The sequence below is a fragment of the Emiliania huxleyi genome (genome assembly GCF_000372725.1).
Source record: "Emiliania huxleyi CCMP1516 unplaced genomic scaffold EMIHUscaffold_246, whole genome shotgun sequence".
In the NCBI taxonomy this organism is placed as follows: domain Eukaryota; phylum Haptophyta; order Isochrysidales; family Noelaerhabdaceae; genus Emiliania; species Emiliania huxleyi.
Window position 1 is genome coordinate 68,077 of NW_005200204.1, and position 16,985 is coordinate 85,061.

At 64.3% G+C, this 16,985-nt stretch overlaps 5 protein-coding genes across 5 annotated transcripts in view; 3 read left to right on the top strand and 2 right to left on the bottom strand.

Moving 5' to 3' along the window:
• Window positions 1-730, top strand: part of EMIHUDRAFT_457440 (hypothetical protein) — a gene marked incomplete at its 5' end in the record, with an annotated part of 3,690 nt that extends 2,960 nt beyond the window's left edge. The window contains one exon of the mRNA XM_005778404.1: window positions 234-730. Within this exon, the coding sequence (XP_005778461.1) occupies window positions 234-574 (341 nt within the window). The 3' untranslated portion in view covers window positions 575-730. The remainder of the gene's footprint in view (window positions 1-233) is intronic.
• Window positions 731-806: 76 nt separating this feature from the next.
• EMIHUDRAFT_237175 (hypothetical protein) lies at window positions 807-1,189 on the bottom strand (the record flags this gene model as incomplete). The annotated part of the gene is made up of 2 exons (XM_005778405.1): window positions 807-977; window positions 1,046-1,189. 2 exons carry the CDS (start codon window positions 1,187-1,189, stop codon window positions 807-809), a joined length of 315 nt encoding a protein of 104 aa, XP_005778462.1.
• Window positions 1,190-3,473: 2,284 nt separating this feature from the next.
• Window positions 3,474-4,238, top strand: EMIHUDRAFT_443498 (hypothetical protein). The gene has a single exon (XM_005778406.1). It carries the CDS (start codon window positions 3,587-3,589, stop codon window positions 3,824-3,826), a length of 240 nt encoding a protein of 79 aa, XP_005778463.1. The 5' UTR covers window positions 3,474-3,586; the 3' UTR covers window positions 3,827-4,238.
• Window positions 4,239-4,551: 313 nt separating this feature from the next.
• On the top strand, window positions 4,552-6,432 carry EMIHUDRAFT_237177 (hypothetical protein; the record flags this gene model as incomplete). The annotated part of the gene is made up of 1 exon (XM_005778407.1): window positions 4,552-6,432. One exon carries the CDS (start codon window positions 4,552-4,554, stop codon window positions 6,430-6,432), a length of 1,881 nt encoding a protein of 626 aa, XP_005778464.1.
• Window positions 6,433-6,657: 225 nt separating this feature from the next.
• On the bottom strand, window positions 6,658-11,090 carry EMIHUDRAFT_469069 (hypothetical protein; the record flags this gene model as incomplete). Its single annotated transcript, XM_005778408.1, has 11 exons — window positions 6,658-7,702; window positions 7,783-7,979; window positions 8,055-8,198; window positions 8,268-8,584; window positions 8,656-8,752; window positions 8,822-8,868; window positions 8,935-9,320; window positions 9,497-9,560; window positions 9,631-9,709; window positions 9,792-10,089; window positions 10,162-11,090. 11 exons carry the CDS (start codon window positions 11,088-11,090, stop codon window positions 6,988-6,990), a joined length of 3,273 nt encoding a protein of 1,090 aa, XP_005778465.1. The 3' UTR covers window positions 6,658-6,987.
• Window positions 11,091-16,985: the final 5,895 nt, after the last annotated feature.

Genomic DNA, 16,985 nt, shown 5'->3' on the forward strand with positions numbered 1-16,985 from the left:
AACAGGCAATTTTTTTCGTCAATTAAAACGATGCGCTCCCCCAGTTTGCGCAGTGGCAAGACGCAGTCAAGATGTCGCCGAGATGTCGCCGAGAAACCTTTGGTTCCGCCAGGCCACGCCTTCCACCCCCCGGGGGAGGGCGCCCCTGGTCCACCCGAAAAGACCCCCCCCCCCCCCCTCCCCCCTCCCCCCGCCGCATTTCCTCAGCCCGCGCCTGCGTCTGGTCCGCCGCAGGTTCAGCACACACCTGGACGTCGAGATCCAGACCCTGCTCTATGACTCGGTGGACGCGTACATCGCCGACTGCGCGCTGTCGCCGAAGGAGGTGATGGCGCACATCTGCTCCGCCATCGACTACAAGGACAACGACAAGCTCCTCGAGGAGCACGTCAACCACATGGCGGCCAACACGCTGCGCGACGACGGCGTCTGTGTCAAGCTGGTGACCCGCACTGGAGAGTCGTCTCCCGGTGTGTATGTGGAGGACCGCGGCCGGCGACTCCTGCACACGGTCCTGCTCGGCGCCGAGCACGAGTCTCACTTTGAACAGCGTTGCCACGAGTGCGAGGTGTGAGGCGGGAAGCCTCTGCCACGTATCAGGACAGTGTGAGCGCGCCAGGGGCGTGTGAGCTGCGTGGGGGCGCGCCGGCGGCCCACGCTCGACCGTACTTCGAGATACCGCCAGACGCGCGCGCACGAGATTATAGCATCTAGGAGCAGATTGTGTCGTACAAAAAAGTTAGAAGCACTCTGACAGGCGCCGCGTGCGACACGCACCCCGACCGCCGGACCCAGAGCATATACAACTAGGTCCCGCCGGAAGCATAGGCCGCCAGCGCCGCCCCTACATGCGCCTGCATCAGCTCTGCGCGCAGCGCCACGAGTTGCAGCTCGTCACGCGAACTGCCCACGGCGGCACTGCGCGGCCTGTCCTCGCTGCGCTTGGCAATCTCTCCGCGAAGCTTTGTGTGCGCAGCCTGCGGATCGGCGCGGCAGGCGCTGTCAGCAATCAGCGTGGAGGCGAGCGCGGGCGGGCGTGGTGCACCTGAAGCGAGGAAACAAATGCGTCCGTGGTGCTGTTGAGCGTGGAAGTGTCGACGTCGCCGACTTGGCTCTCGATCTGGCTTTGCGCCGCCGCCGCTGCACGCACAGCCGCGACGATGTGAGCAGACGCCTCCTGTGCAGCCATTAGCTCCGCAGAATCGCAGCCCAGTAACGGAGCAGAGCGGGGAAATTCAGCGCCTTCGCGGCGTGCTGAAAAACAAAAAACAGTGGTTCCGAGCGGTGATGTCAGTGAGGAATGTGTGTGTTGTCGTGCTAGTGTCTGGTGTCTACTAGCCCCGAGTAGAGGGGGCGTTCCGCTGCTAGGGGAAACCCGGAGCGCAGAGCTAACCCTCGGGGACCCGTGTTTACTTTACAGCCCTTTCCCTGCGAACGCGCACCCCCCTACCTAGGGGTCAGGGCTCTCTAGCCCGTAGCCCGATCCCGATCATCCGGCCCGCTGGGTGCGCTTCTTAGCTCCCCGGCCCTGGATGTGAGGTTACCGACTGTGCACTCCAAGTGCTCCAAGTGCTCCGCTCCGGCGATGGCAGCGGCTCCTGATGTACCTCCGCTTTTGGGTGGCGGTGCGCGCGCTGCCGACGGCGCTCGCCGGCGCTTGCGGCGCTACGCCTACGGCGCTCGCGGCGCGCTCGTGCGTCGTGGCGTTCAGGGCGGCTCCACACGCACACGCACACACACTCACACGCTCACTCACACACACACACACACACACACACACACACACACACACACACACACACACACACACACCCTACTGTCTGAATACGTTTTCCACGTATTCCAAATGACCTCCCAGAGGCCTGTATTCCACCCGTATTCCACCCGTATTCCACGTATTCCATGGAATACGCCGTATTCCAAGCTCCAAAAATGGACGTATTCCGTATAAAATTTTCTTCGCTCCGCGAATTCAGACAGTAGGACACACACACACACACACACACACACACACACACACACACACACACACACACACACACACACACACACACACACACACACACACACACACACACACACACACATGCATGCATGCATGCATGCACAGACACACAGCCCCTTCCCCTTCCCCCTCAAGACCTTCCCAAGGGCGAGCGGCGAGGACACGCGCAGGCCGCACCTCTAGTGAGGCCCGCATAGTAATGTGGGAGACTCATGCCGCCGCCCCTGCCACCCTGTGTGTGTCAGTGTGCCTGTGGTAGTGAGAGACTGCCAGCGAGAAGCTGGAGGCAGGTCGCTAGACTGAGATGAGACCGCCAGTGGAGTTGGGATTCCACCGTGCACCGCGCTGCGAGCCTGTCGTGTCCCTTGTCAGGAGCAGGAGAGCCCACCTCGCACCTGTCCCCCTGATCATCCTTCCAAAATCCTGCTCGTGCAGGTGTGGACCCTGTCCTCCTCCCCTATCCCTCGTTTGGGTTGTCTGTTTTCTTTCTTTCTTGGCAGCGCCTCTCTGGGGTGTTGCATAGGCGGGGAGTCTCCCCCGCTGGTCTCCTCCTTCCCATTTTTCTTCTCTTTTGTTTTCTTTTGAGGGCAGAACTCCGGGTTTGTCTTGTATGTGCGTGCGGGGCGGCGCGGGGCAGGGGCGCGCAGGGGCCAGGGCTGAGGGCCAACGGTCATCGGCTCGTCGAGGATGGAGAAGGGGAAGGGGGGATGGGAGGTCGGCGAAGGGGTAATAGATATCAGGGTGCGTACGGGGTCGTAGCCGCCACTTTCCTGCCTCGCAAGGGCGGGGCTGTCCCGGAAAGTGAGAAACGCCGGGCAGCGTGGCGCATCTACCTAACCTCCAATACTTTGAGGCTTCTCCTTCGGGCTGCTCCATCTCCTCTCGTCTCTTTCCCACACTAGGCGGGGCGGTGGGTGTGTGCGCCTGGCCGCGCGCGGTGCGGTGTGGTGTGTGTGTGTGTCTTGTGTGTGTGTGTGTGTGTGTGTGTGTGTGTGTGTGTGTGTGTGTGTGTGTGTGTGTGTGTGTGACCGCGACAAGGGACCCCTCCACTTTTTCTTATTAACAACGAAGGCGCTCTCAAAAAACCAAAAAGCTTCTTCTGCACAGAGAAGTGCCATCGCATAGTCGTTTAGGGCGGCATCGCTCACCGCACGTCACCGCTGCTCAGGCTGCTCTCCGTCAATCCAAAAGTTCATGCAACGCGCGAATGAGCAGTTGCGATGCCAGCAAGAGATAGGCTGTCCACCTGAATATCGTCCTCGTCAAGTGGCTCGTCGGCAACTTGAGCACCGCCGGGACTTCAGAGCGGCTCCGCGCAGCACCAGCAGCCCCCGTGCGCGTGCCCGGTGTAGCGCAGCAAAAAAGCGAAAACTGCCGCGAAGCCGAGAAGCCGTTATGCTGCGTTCAGGGTGCAGGACCTAGTCACTTCAGAACTGACTGTTGTTGCTGTTTGTACCCGTGCGTGTGTGCCTGCGTTTACCCGTTTTAAAAAGGTCAACCGTCTCAAACAGTACGGGTAGAGAGACTAACTCTCCCAGGCCGGACACGGGGTCGTCTTGATACTAAGGCAGACTTAGACACATGGAGGAGGCCGATGGTGAGACTCGGCGGCTGTGGGAGAAGCGCGAGGGTCAGGCCGAGGTGCCCGACGTGGACGTACTGTCGCCATACGAGGAGTCGCAGGCGTCACCGCGCTCCTCCCCCTCGTCCTCGCCGAGAATTACGCAATGGCGCTGGACACCACGCAGCAGTCCGTGCACGGACACGGCGGGCCGCTCTGCGCTATCAAGCTCTCTGCTCTCATGGCTAATCATAACGTGATCGTCACACACGGCACGCGTCCACAACGCCGCATTCAAGTATACGCAGGATGTTTGTATGTTGCTCAGTCAGGACGCCTCGACGCCGGCTAGCTGAGGTCCGGCGACTTGTCCCGCTCGAATCGGTGACGAGACTGTGATGATCATCTCATAGAATATGGTGGCGGATGTCGACGGGGTGGTGGTCGGGCGTGCTCGATGGATAGCGGATGTCGGCGGGGTCGGGCGTTCGCGGTGGATAGCGGTTCGGCGCAGCTCTGCGTAACGCTGCACCGCAGTTCGCCATTGGCCAGGACTTATCACGTCACGCAAGCAATCGGGAGGTGCGTTTTGGAGCGTGCGAGGCGTGCGCGGAGGCTTCTTCTTGGAGCCGGAGGACATGGTACAAAAAGGCGAGCGCATCCACTGACAGCCAGACCGACCTGAAGCGGGCAGCGCAGTTTTCTTTTCTGTTGTTCTCTGCGCCGACGTTTGCGCCAGCAGAGCCCATTTGCGTTAATTCCTCTCGGGGGGGTGCAGAACAGCAAAAGCAGCGTTTCTCGACCCGCACCACTTGAGATCATGAATGAATGACAGGAAGACGCAAACACCTTACTTATCCACACGCAACGCTCAGAACACTGCAGACTTGGAAAATGACAAGTGCGCGCCGCGGGCGAAGAGAAAATTTGAGCGGAAGTTGAACGGGAGAACCTCGGCGGGCGCATCGCGGGGATCGCTCACGTTATGGCCGCCAACTCTTGCACTCCCTTCTCGGAGGTGCAGGGCTGGCCCGCGCCTGCGGTGGACGCGCGCACGGTGTGCACGCCGCTGGAGTCGCGTGTGGCCTTTTTCGGGGCCGCAGATGGCAAGCCGCACCTCTACGTGCTCACCGTCGCGCTGCTCTCGGCTCACCGCTTCCACCCGGCGGCGGGCTACTATGCGCTCATGCCCCAGGGCGAAGCCGAGGCATGCCGTCGTGCGGAACATCCCTTCAGCATGTGGTCCAGGGGCGTCGTCCGCGCGCTGCCGTTGGACGCGGCATCGGCAACGCAGTTTGGCAGTGGCGGAGGCTATTCACGGTACACCTTCCACAGGCATGCGGTTCCCGAGATGCTTGCGGCTCGAGGCTACGACTTCAGCATTAACCTGGACCCAGACGTCATCACGCTCCGCCCGTGGGACCTCCGCGTGCTGCTCGAGGTCAGGCTCATTGCCGGCCGACAGGTCGGCCGCGGTAGCCGGACCGTCAGGTGGCTGCAAGAGCGGCTGGAGGCGAACGCACAGGCGGGTATCAGCGGAGGGGAGAGGGCGGCGGCGGGCGTTGAGGGCTTCCTCTCGCGCACACTCAACACCACCAGGTGGGCACTGGAGCGGACTCCCGAGATCAATGGCGGCGTGCTCGTCTTCAACAATGCGGCTGCCGTGAAGGCGCAGTGGCTGCTCACGTGCGTCAGGAGATACGCCGCGCTGCACGCCGTCGTGGAGGGCGACCAAGACCTGATCAGCCTCGTTCTCGCCGCGAATCGGTCTCTGCCACGCGCTTCCCTCCCCACGGTGTACAACTACGCCTTTCGTCGCGACAGGGAGCGCCTGCCATACCGAGAAGCCAAAAGGCTCCGGCACGGAGTCTTCGAAGGCGTTGCGGTCAGCATCCACTTTGTCGCGGACGGCAAGCCCTGGCAGCGGCAGAATCTGACGACGTACCCAAGTTGGCTGGCAGCGGCACGCCTTTGGTACGTCAACCAATGGCACGAGCTGTCGCGATCCGTGCGGCCTGGCCTGCTCCAATCGCTCTCGCACCAGGAGCTAAGTGCCTTTGGCGATCTCGAGCCGCTTCGCGTGGCTCAGAACCCGAATCTGACTCTCCTCGGCGTCGCCGACTCAACCGCTCGCCTCAGCTGTCGCTGCTTTGTGAGGGGGCTGCTTTCCGGCGGTCAGAAGGCCGATCCGGCAGAGCTGCTTGCCGGGGCAAGGGGCGTCGGAAAGAGGCAAGGTCGACCAGAGTTTGACGCTCTGGTGGAGTCGGTGGAGGACAGGGCTGAGGCCCTCCGCGCGCTCACCCAACGGCAGCGTGGCGTGCTCCTCCAAGAGTGCGGAGGAAGCTCCTCGACACACGAGGAACAAAGCTGCAAGGCCATTGCGGATGCGGAATCGCGAAGAAGGGCTGCCAGCACAAGCACACGGGCGACAGTCAACAGCACCATCGCCGACCTCTATCCCGCCTTCCTCCGCTTCCTCGACGAGCACAAGGCGGTACCAGTCAAGAGCGTGTACGCGGACGTGCACCAGTGCGACCTCGCCCACTGGTACGCCCGGATCAAGCAGGCGAGCACGCCGCCGAGGATGGAGCTCACGCGGAAGATTGGGACCGCGAATGTGGAGGCGCTCATCGCCCGCGTGGCCGCGCTTCCAAAGTTGAGGAAGCCTCGGGGCGCCGTGAGGCTCTCGGATAGCCCGTGTAAGCGCTCTCTGTCTTCGAGAGGGCGGCTGGTCTCCTCTCCGCCGGCGGCCTCGCGGTCGCCCGGCGTCCAGCAGATCCTGATGCACACCCAGAACCACCGCACCAGGAGGCGAAGGAGGCACTTTGATGCAGCGGCAGCGGAACCTACTCCGGCGCCGACGTGAGGACCAGGAGGTCTCGCGTGTGGTCTCGCTTGGTAGCGGTCAGCACGTACAGCGAGCCAGCGGCGGCACCGATGTCGCGGTCGGGCCGGGTCTCGGCGCTCTCGGACTCGCTCGGTGGACGCTCGCCGCGCTCGGTGAGGTCGGTGGACGACGGTGCGCCTGCGCGTTTTGTGGCTGTTGCGTGTTGTTGTTGCCGTTGGCTCGGCGTTGGTAAATCTCGGGACAGAAAATACTATAGATGTATGCTTCCAGATGCACCGCTCAGGGCTCAGCCCACAGCCGGACAGCGCTAGTATCCCGCACCGCCCGGTCCCGCACTGCGCACATGAAAATGTATCGGAGTACGGCATCCACCACGCCGCGCCAGCCCTGGCTCGCAAACGCTCTCCTATCCTCCCTGACAAGCCCCGGCGCCTCTCGCATTTCGCCGGAGTCCTCCTTGCGCGAGATCCGCTAAACATGGTGGTGTGTAGTGTGGGGGGGGGGGCACCGCCTCTGTCAGGAGACACGCCTTCATCCCCGCTCGCCTTCTACCGTCGCAAGGCCTCCGGCGCCTCACGGCACCCGCTGCGCGTTGAGGTCGTGCCGCTGGCCCCACCGCTGCAGGAAGGGCGTGAGAACGAGGCCGGCCGGCACATACCACGCCCTCCGCTCCGGGTCCCACCGCCCACCCATCGCCTTGCAGTCGTCCTTCTGCGCGAAGGGCGTCGTCAGGAACGTGCGGAAGGGGGCGGACGCAGGAGCGTACTGCTGCGGTGGAGGGGCGTACTGCGGCGGAGGGGCGTACTGCTGCTGCGGAGGCGGCTGGTGCTGCTGGGGAGGAGGGTACATCCGAGGCAAGTGCTGCTGCGGTGGCGCCGGCCGGTGCTGCTGTGGCAGAGACGGCTGGTACGGCCACGCGTGTACTGCCGGGGACGCTTCGCGCTGCGAGGGAGGTGGCTGCGCCGGCGGCGGCTGCTGCGCCGCTGTCCGCGCCTGCGCGGCGGCTTGCATCCTGGCGAGTTCGGCCTGCGCCTGCTGCTGCGCCTGCTGCTGCGCCTGCTGCTGCGCCTGCTGCTGCGCCTGCTGCTGCGCCTGCTGCTGCGCCTGCTGCTGCGCCTGCTGCTGCGCCTGCTGCTGCGCCTGCTGCTGCGCCTGCTGCTGCGCCTGCTGCTGCGCCTGCTGCTGCGCCTGCTGCTGCTGCCATGCCGCCTGCGCGTCCGCCAGCCGTTTCGCCGCCGCCGCCTTCGCCTCGTCCTCGAGCGCCGCCACCGTACCGGGCGGTAGCCACCTACCGGGCGGCAGCCACCTGACGCTAAGCGAGGTGAGGTGGACGCCGGCATCCACCGCTACTCGACTAGCGGCAGCCACCTCTCAAACGCGGCGAACGAGCTCGCATGCTCGACGACGTACCACTTCTTCTCGTCGCCGTCCCACCGCGCGCCCGCCGCCTTGGCATCGTCCTTCTCGTCGAACGGCACGTCGAGCAGCGTGCCGCCGCCCTTGCGCCGCAGCCGCTCGAGCGAGCAAGGCGCGCTCAGCTGCGGGATCGCCCCCTTTGGGAGCCACTGTGCGGGAGGAGGACGGGTGCATGAGAAGGAATGAGTAGGCTCGTTGCACTCTGACAAGTGCTAGCCGCCGACCTGCCGGAAAGAGGAGAGGTTCGCGCTCGCGGGCGCGTAGAGCATGCCATTGAGCGAGTCCCAGCGCGCGCCGCAGCTCTGCGCGGCCGCCTTGTGCTTGTGGGCGTCGGCGAGCCAGGTGCCGCCGCCGTGGCGCATCAGCGCCTATGAAGCTTCCTAGACAGTTCGCGGAAGGTTCCTGGGAGGAACAGCCGCCGTGGCGCGCGTCGGCGCCGAATAGTCCTTTGGCGGCTTCGCCTTCTTGGCGCGCTTGGGCTTGGGCTTTGGTCGCGGCGGCGCTGGCGTGGAGGCGGGGAGCTGGTAGGAGGGCGCGGCTGCGGTGGCAGTCACGGTCGCGGCGACAACCCTGGGAGCGGGAGGTGGCGCGAGGTGCTGCCGCTGGAGCGGCGCCCCGCCCGAGCAACGCTGGTAGGCGATGAGGAACTCCGGGTAGACGTATTCGCCGTGGAAGGTGACGAACTCGCGGTAGCGGAGGAGCGCGCCGCCGAGCTCGGCGAGGAGGGAGTGGTGGAAGACGGGCGGAGAGACGCCTGATGGACGATGAAGGAGGACGAATGAGAATTAGAGGAGGGGGGGGGGGGGGAGACGGGCGGAGAGACGCCGTCGACGACGCTCAGCTCGCGCGTGTTGCCGTTCGGGAAGATGGGCTTGCGCGTGTCCATCGACACGGCTCGCTCGCCCGACTGCTGCGTGCGCACCTGTGGGGGGATGCCATCTCGGGTCCTCTAGTCATCTCGAATCCTCTCGCTCGCCTGCCGCGTGCGCACCGAGTGGCCAAGCGCGACGCGGCATGCGAGGGCGTAGTAGACGTTACCTAGAGAAGCCCGAGAAGGCTCCTAGAAGGCTCCTGGAGGCAGGCGAGGGCGTGGCAGGGGTCTGCCCGGGTGGCGCTGCGACGAGTCGTACAGGCGCTGGTGCAGCTCGGACGACACAGAGAGCCGCTCGTCCAACTCGACGTACTGGTCGCTCTTGCCGAGGTCCTCGGCGAGGTAGACGCCGTTGCCAAAGGCGGTGCCCGCGTTTGTGCCGGAGAAGCGCTCGTTGAGTCCGTTGGCGAGCATAGACAACAGCGCGCCCGGCTGCGTGCCGTGCAGCAGCAGCGCCTCGTTCACCTCGCGGCGCAACGGCTTGCCAGGCAGCACCGCCGCCGCCGCCGCCGCCGTCTGCGCAGCCTTGCTGCGCTGCGCCGCCGGCTTGCCGCGCTGCTGCTGCACGATGCGAGCCATCTGGGCCTTGACCTTGGCGACGCCCGACTCGAAGGCGGTCCTAGTGAGTCATCACCTCTTCCTCGTTGATTCAACGTTGCGACTCGAGTGGGGCGTCTCGAGGAAGGAAGGCGGTCCGGCTGTCCGCTGTCCGCTCGGTCCGGCGGTCCGGCTGTCCGGGTGTGCTCGAGTGGCACCCTCCCAAGGAAGTGGCTTGGAAGGATCTAGAAGGCGGTCCGGTTGTCCGCGTGCTCGAGCCGCCACGCACGCGCCAGCTTGAGGGAGTCGTACCCCCGCCCGCCTGCAGGAGAGGACCCGACGCTTCGGTGGACGGCTCCAGGAGGAGGGAGCGAGATCGCCCGCCCGCCCGCCCTGCGCGTCGCGGCCTCTGCCGAGCCCCGAGCCGTCGGTCGCCGTCAGCAGCTCGAGCCCCTCCCACACGGCCGGCTCCTAGGAAGGGCGGGAGGGAGGCTCCGAGAAGGTCGCTGGAAAGTCCCCCTCCCACGCGGCGCGGCTCCTCGGAGGCGGAGACAGGCAGCAGCACGAACCCGTCCGATGCGAGCCGCGCCTGCTGTTCGGCGGTCATCTGGCTCATCATCTGGCTCAAGGGCGCGTCCTCCTCGCCGCACAAGTCGATCGTCTCGCGGGCGGCGGCGCCGGCGGAGGAGGAAGCGCCGCCTGCGCCCTTTGCGCTCTGGCGGCGAGCCCTGTCGGCCTTGGCGGCTGCCTTCTCGGCGGCGGCCTGCGCGCGCGCGAGGGAGAGGTCCTCGTACGCCTCCTCCTCGTCGCTCTCCTCCCCCTCCTCCCAATCCTCCTCCGCCGCGCGGCACCTGACCGACCAGCAATACTCACTCATTCACATCCCTCCCCCTCCCCCCCCCACTCCCCCACCGCAGCTGCACCGGTTGCGCATCGGGTCGTCGCTCAGCGCGCACTCCCACTTCCCGGGGAGAGACGACGGCAGCACGGCGGTGCGCAGCCGCCGCCACTTGTCGCACTTGTCGCACTGCACGAAGACGGTCGGCTCCTCGTCCACAGCCGCAGCCTCCTTCGCCGCAACCTCCTTCGCCGCCGCCTCCTTCGCCGCCGCCTCCTTCGCCGCCGCCTCCTTCGCCGCCGCCTCCTTCGCCGCCGCCTCCTTCGCCGCCGCCTCCTTCGCCGCAGCCTCCTTCGCCGCAGCCTCCTTCGCCGCAGCCTCCTTCGCCGCAGCCTCCTTCGCCGCAGCCTCCTTCGCCGCCGCAACCTTCGCCGCCGCCTCCTTCGCCGCAGCCTCCTTCGCCGCAGCCTCCTTCGCCGCCGCAACCTTCGCCGCCACCTCCTTCGCCGCCGCCTCCGCCGCCTCCTCCGCCGCCTCCGCCTCCTTTGCCGCTGCCTCCGCCGCCTCCTTCGCCGCCGCCTCGGCTGCCGCCTCCGCCTCCGCCTTGGCCGCCCCCGCCACCTCGTCCTGTGCTGCGGGGTTGGTGCTCGTCGCCGCACCTCGCAGGCGGATGCGGACCGCCTCCAAGGGCCCCGCCTCCCCTGCCTCTGCTCCGCGCGGTTTGAAGAACTTTGGCAGCACGCGCTCTTCAATGTCGCCGTCGTCGTACTCAACGTCGACGGTGTTATCGGGATGCACCCTGGTCGCCGTGCCAGGGTACCACTTTGTTCCGACGGCGCCGCCACGTTTTGATGCCTCAAACCTCGCAAGCAGTGGCTCGCCAACAGCCGGCAGCCACGCCGCCGGGAGCGGCTTGTCTACGCTCTTCTTCTCGAAGCGAGCGCGCTTCGCCGGATGGTTGGAGTCCGCGTTCTCGTTCTCGTTGTCGGGCTTGGAGCGGGAGGAGCGGCGCATAGGCACAGGTGCGCGAGAGACAGTCGTGGACGCCACCCCGCCGAGCGCAACCGAGCCAACACGACGTGTGGCTCAAAAGGCGGTCGAGGAAAAATAACGCCGCGCCCTCAGCGGAGCTGGGAATAGGACCGCCGCGAGCGGCGTGGCGTGGAGCGGTTGAGCATCCCTCCGGGGGCCCCTCTGCGCCGGGGAGGCGTTGTTGGAGGCTAGGACGCAAGCGTCCGTCGCCCTTTTTCAAACTCGGGGCCCACTCCGCTACGCTCCGACCCGAATTTGGAGGGCCTAAAAGTTTAAGGTGTTGCTGCGCAAAAGGGGAAGACGCTCCACGCACAAAAAGTATATGTATCAGTTCTTACGAACGTACTTCCTCTTAGGCGGACCCTCCCGATGCCAGGACGCATCTAGTGCCAGTCTACGCTTTAGGATAGCTTGTTCGTTTGGCCGCCCACATGCTATGTGATGCCGCATGGTTCGGCCTGCTTCGCCTTTAGTGGGAGTTGACCACTGGTCGCCTGCAACATGTTCGCCGGTTGAAGGAAAGACATAGGCTCGCTGCGACGCTTCCCACACCGGGATCTCTTGCCCGTAAGTTGTGACAGCCCGTTGTGGATCGCGCACGCGCGCCGCAGCTCGCCGCACTTGCTTGAAAGTGAGACCCGGCAGCTGTGGCAGCAACGCCTCGTGAATTTTCTTGTCGCTGAGGTACATGTATCCCCTTTGCTGCGTCAGCCCCTTCACGGCAGCGAGTGCCTCTTTCGAGGACGGCATGGCGTCAGGATGTTGTTCACGCCAGCGCTCACGGGCGACAGTCAATGCAGACCGGACTGCAGATTGATGCGACTCCCCTAGTGCTGCTGCAACGGTGGTGTGATCGACAGGCTTGCCGTGCTGCTCGAACACCTCGTACACGCGATCGACTAGCCTCAGCTGTACCCGATGCGGCATTTGTGGCCCCGAAAGTGAGAGCACTTGCTCACGCTTTTCGTTGGTCCATGTCATCGGCGGCGGTAGCGGAGGCGGCGGCGGAGGAGGCGGAGGCGGTGGGGACGGAAGGCGCGCGTAGCTGACGGCATCGGCTGCTTTGGCCTTTGCGAGCGCCTCGTCCTGAGCCAGCATCCCGGGGATGTCGAGCCGATGCCGTCCTTGCAATAAAGACTCTGGAGACAGCATCCTGAGTGGCACGCTGGCGCTCAGCTAGCAGCGTGTGCGCCTCCTCCTCGGTTAATGCCTCGCATCGCAAGCCATGGTGCCAGGGACCAGTGACGGCAGTCGTTTTGGCAGCAAATATAGCCTCAAAGCCGTACACAAACCGGTAGCCGGCGGTCCATTGTGGTACACTGGTGGCCCAACTGCTTGCGCCCCTAGCCCGGGCCAACCTGATCGTGATCCACGGCGCCCTGTCAGTGTCATATGGTCCAGCCCAGCACGGCCCTGCCAAGACACGAGTTTTTGAACCCAAAGATGGGTGCGAGCTGTCACCGTGTTCCGCTTCGTAGCTGTGTCGGTAGCTGGGGTGGCCGTACACTGGCTGGCCGGGCTGCAGCCAATACACACCTGTGAATCCAGTACCCTTCCAATAGCCACGCTTGTCCAACTCGGGCGGCACCACAAGGTGCAGCGCGGCTGGAGCCTCCGCCTCGCGCTCGAAGGAAGCCCCGCTCCGCAAGTAAATCACGTCCCGCACCACTTCATCATAGCTGCTCAAGTTGCGCTCCACCCAGTACGCCGCCTCGTAGGACGCCGCTGGTAGGTTGATGTGCGATCGCACCTGCTCCTCCGTGCGGCCAACAACGCTATTCGTGCGGAAGAGCCACTGCAAGCGGACTGTGCCCCCTGAGCCAATGCGGCGGCGAATGGCAAAGCGCATACAAAAGTCGGGGTCGCAGAGAGCGTCGCGCAGCAGTTGAGCATGCTCGTCGGTCGCGTTGTTTAGGACGCCACGCCAATTATCTGCGCGCCCATCTGTTGCCTGGCATCCCCTGCGAATTCGTCGCTCGTGATCAGCTCCGCTGCCGCTCGGAGCAACCAGTGCCGTGTCGAGATGAAGCTCCGCGACGACGCCCGTGGACTGCACGCGCAGGGAGAGGCGCACGAGCTCCCGCACGGCAAGCGACTTCTCGGCATGCGCCGCCTGACGCCTGTCGGCATCCCATTCTTGCAAGCAAGCCATTTCTACCGACCGCGTATTTGGTCGACGGGACGGACGTTTTGGTACATTGGTACGTTTGGCACCAGCTGAAGGCTTGCGTCCGCAAAAGCCCGTTGCCAACCCCCTTTTTGCCGGAGTCTCGCGAATCAATTGGCCTCCGCTCAAGGTGTGAACATATTCGCTGCGGTCACAATTCGGTCAAACCTAAGATCCCTTGTCAGGAGCAGGAGAGCCCACCTGTGCCCCTGATCGTCCTTCCAAAATCCTGCTCGTGCAGGTGTGGACCCTGTCCTCCTCCCCCATCCCTCGTTTGGGGTCTGTTTTCTTTCTTTTTCAGAATTTTACCTAACCTAAGAACGCCGGGTTTGTCTTGTAAGAGAGAGAGAGAGTATGCACGACTGGTGGTCTGCGGTCAAAGGCGGTAAGAGCAAAAAAGCGCACCAGCCGGCCATGGCGCTGCGACCCCCCTAGAAAAAAAAATTGCGTTTTACCTGCGAAAGACACTACTCTCCCCCCCCCGTCACTTGTCCCCCTTGGCGTGGCGCGCCTCTCCCCCAGCTCTCGGTATCGCGTACTGCACGAGGCTACCGTGGGCCCCGCCTGCGCGCTGGGGGTTCCCTGCCCTGTCGGGAAGCCTAGCTCTGAACCTGGGGTCGCTACCTAATGCGGGGCTCCTGGACGGGTGATGAAGTTCGCCTTGAATCTCTCGTCTCGCTTTCCCCCCTACTCGCGTCCATCGGGGGTACTCCCGTGCCTTGGCTCTCTGATCTCCCCCTCCCCCCCCCCCCCCCTCCTTCCCTCTCCGGGATGAGAAGCGCGCTGCTGTCCCTAGAGTGGGGTCGGGTGTTGGGGGAATTGATTAGGCACCATGTTGTCCGCGGCCGCCCACGGACGATCGCCGGAGTGGGCCGAAGGACAGAGGCTTGCCTGCGTGGGGGCGCGCGGGCGCCCACTCAGGCTCGGCCTCCGTTGTCTCAGCCTTCAGTTCACCTCTCCTAGCGCCCGGTTTTGCGTGGCGACCTTCATTTCGGGGTCGAAGGTGCTACACACACTTGCCCCCTGGTGGTCTGGCACTCGGCGTTATACCTACTGGGGTTAGGCTGTTTTTCTTTTATTTTCTGAATTCACGCGGTGTTCTTTCTTTCCTGTCAGTTTGGCGTTATCCCTACTGGGGTTAGGCTGTTTTTCTTTTATTTTCTGAGCCTCGGGGGGGCGGGGGGGAGGGGGGAAGTGGGTCCCCGCGGTGTTTTTTCTTTCCTGTCAGTTTTCTTTCTATAACGAGCTTTTTTCTTTTTGGTTTCTTTTTATGCTTATGGCAGTAAAAAGAACTTTGTCGTTTGTGCGGCAGGCGCGGGCTCGGTCGATATCCCATACTTCGACTCACATCTTCACTGCTGCGGTGAGTGCCCGGGGAGGCGCGGCGGCGGGGTGAATGAAAAGGTCTCAGAATGCACAGAGAAAGAAAACTCGGTTAAACTGGTAACTGCGTGGGCAGAGGCGCGCGCTGCAGTTTCTCTGATCGGGCTGCTGGCGGTGTGAGCGCGAGACGGCGTGGTGAGGCGTGAGGCAGGCTATTGTTGTGGGGTGCGGGCTGCGTCGTTAGGCGTATGCGTGCACATGGTGCTGTATGCTGTGTACTTTGCTGTGTGTGCAGGCAGGCTGGCAGTGTGTGCTCTGTGTGCTGTGTGCAGGCAGACTGGACAGCGGACTGAACGGATGGCGGAGCGTGCGCGCAGCGTGCCACGCGCGCGCCTCGTGCAGTGCAGACCAGGCGCGTGGCGGCAGGGGCGCAGCGCGGAACACACGAGCGAAAGAACAAGAACAATCACTCCGGCAGCTCAGTAGGCAATCAAGTGTCACAGCAGCCCTGCGTCGGGTAACGTAGCGCGAGCTCGGTGGCCTGCGCGCGCGGCGTGCCGCCGCGCGCGCCTCGCGGTGAAGCGTCTTGCCGGTCGCGTCGCGCTCCGGTGCGGTATGGTGCCTGAAGAAGGTGCAGGCGCTTGTGCAATGGGCGCAGACTGCAGTGAGAGGTGCACTGCGGCGCGCGCGTCGCGGCGTGAGTGGTCGTGCGCCTGGGTCTGGTGGTGCGAGAGGCGCGTGGCTGGTGCGGGCGGCGCGGGCCGGCCATGGGGTGCCAGCACAGAGCAGACGCACATGGCACAGCTCTGAAATGGCGCTGCGCGTGTTTGCGTGCGCGCGGGGACGTACGCGCAGTTTTCACGCGGTGTGCGTGGAGAAGGGCATGAGAGGCGCCGGCCGCGCGTGGCTCGGCGTGTGGGAGTGTTGGGGTGCCCGTAGGCGCGTGGGAAGGTGCCCGTAGGGCGATCATTTTCGGGGTGCTGAAGGAACTGTTGTTCACATAAACGCACAACTCCGGACCCAAGACGCACAAGCACAGACAGTCGAGAAGGGGGAGAGACAGCAACGACAGTCAGAAGTCAGCGCTGGGTCCCAGGAAGGCGAATGCGATGACGGCCTCTAGTGTGAGCTCTAGCTAGTGAGCTCATACGCACGCCGGCAGATCGCGACTATATACAGCTAGTTAAGAGCCGACCGACCCTCGCGTCCGGTGCTCACCGACGGCCGGGCGGGCCGCCCGCCCACGCGCCGCCTACGCGCAGCGCGTGCGCCGCAAACTCGCCCGCCGACAGCGCTGGCCAGTCTCCATCGGCCGTCGCGAGAGGCCTGCCCAGGGTCAGCAAGCAGCCGGTGCTCGGACTCAAGGCGGGCGAGCGACACCTCTGCTTGAGCACTCGCCGAGGTGGCATATAGGCGTCGAGGTGCTCACAAGCCGCCAGGCGTTGCCGCTGTGGTTGCTACCTTGGGCGGCAAAGGTGTCGAGTATGATTGCGACGCTCGGATTGACAAACGTTCGTGCATCTTGTTCTTTTGAGCCACGGAGCGGCCGAGGAGCCCCCGGGCCCGGCGACTGGCGACTTCGCTGTACACTGAAACCCCGACCGCCGACGGGAGAGAAAGATAAGAAAGAGAGTGAGAAGAGAGACCGACGCTCCCGCCTTCCTTGTTCCTTGGGGAGTGGGGTACTCCTCTCTTCACTCTGGCTAGTTCCATTTCACTCTGATACCTACAACTCTGACACGCTAATTAATCTTGAAAACGTCCAACGGAGCTCCGTGTTGCTCCCAGCGCCCTCCCCCGCGCTTCCTGCGGCCCTAGCCGATGGTACTAGCATGGAAGGTCATCTGGCTACCGCGAGAGCGACCCAACTCGTCGACATCGTCCGATGATGGTGCCTCAAAGTCAGCCTTCGGAGGCTATCGTGGGGTCGAGCCGGCGGTGGCCGTGACATGTGGTTCCACCACCCCTCGTAGGCTTTGCCTCTGACCGTCACCGTTCCCAGGCTGCCTAATGGGATGGAAAGAAAGGCTCGGCGAGCGTATAGAAGCGTGCTCGACCTCGTCGTGGCAGCCTGCACGGCAGCGCTGGCAGGCGCGATGAGCGTCAAGCCACCTGACCCGAGACGGGTCGCAGGCGTCGTACCGAGCGCGTCGAGACCGTGTCCTGATGTGATCTGCACGGGTGAGTCACGTCGGCGTCAAAGGAGCGACGTGTGACCTGTCAGAGCTTGATCTCCGATCTCAGCGGCGTCGAGTCGTCTCCGGCGCGCGACAAATGTACCTCCCCAGGACGCGCAGAGTCAGCTGCGACCCCGCCGAGTGGACGGGCGCACACCGCGCCACCTGCTGTGGCGCCCGTGCAAGGTGAGAGACGAATAATATCCTGCT

Bases quoted from the DNA above. Each gene is read 5' to 3' on its own strand.
- EMIHUDRAFT_443498 (XM_005778406.1), top strand. From the start codon at position 3,587: ATGGAGGAGGCCGATGGTGAGACTCGGCGGCTGTGGGAGAAGCGCGAG.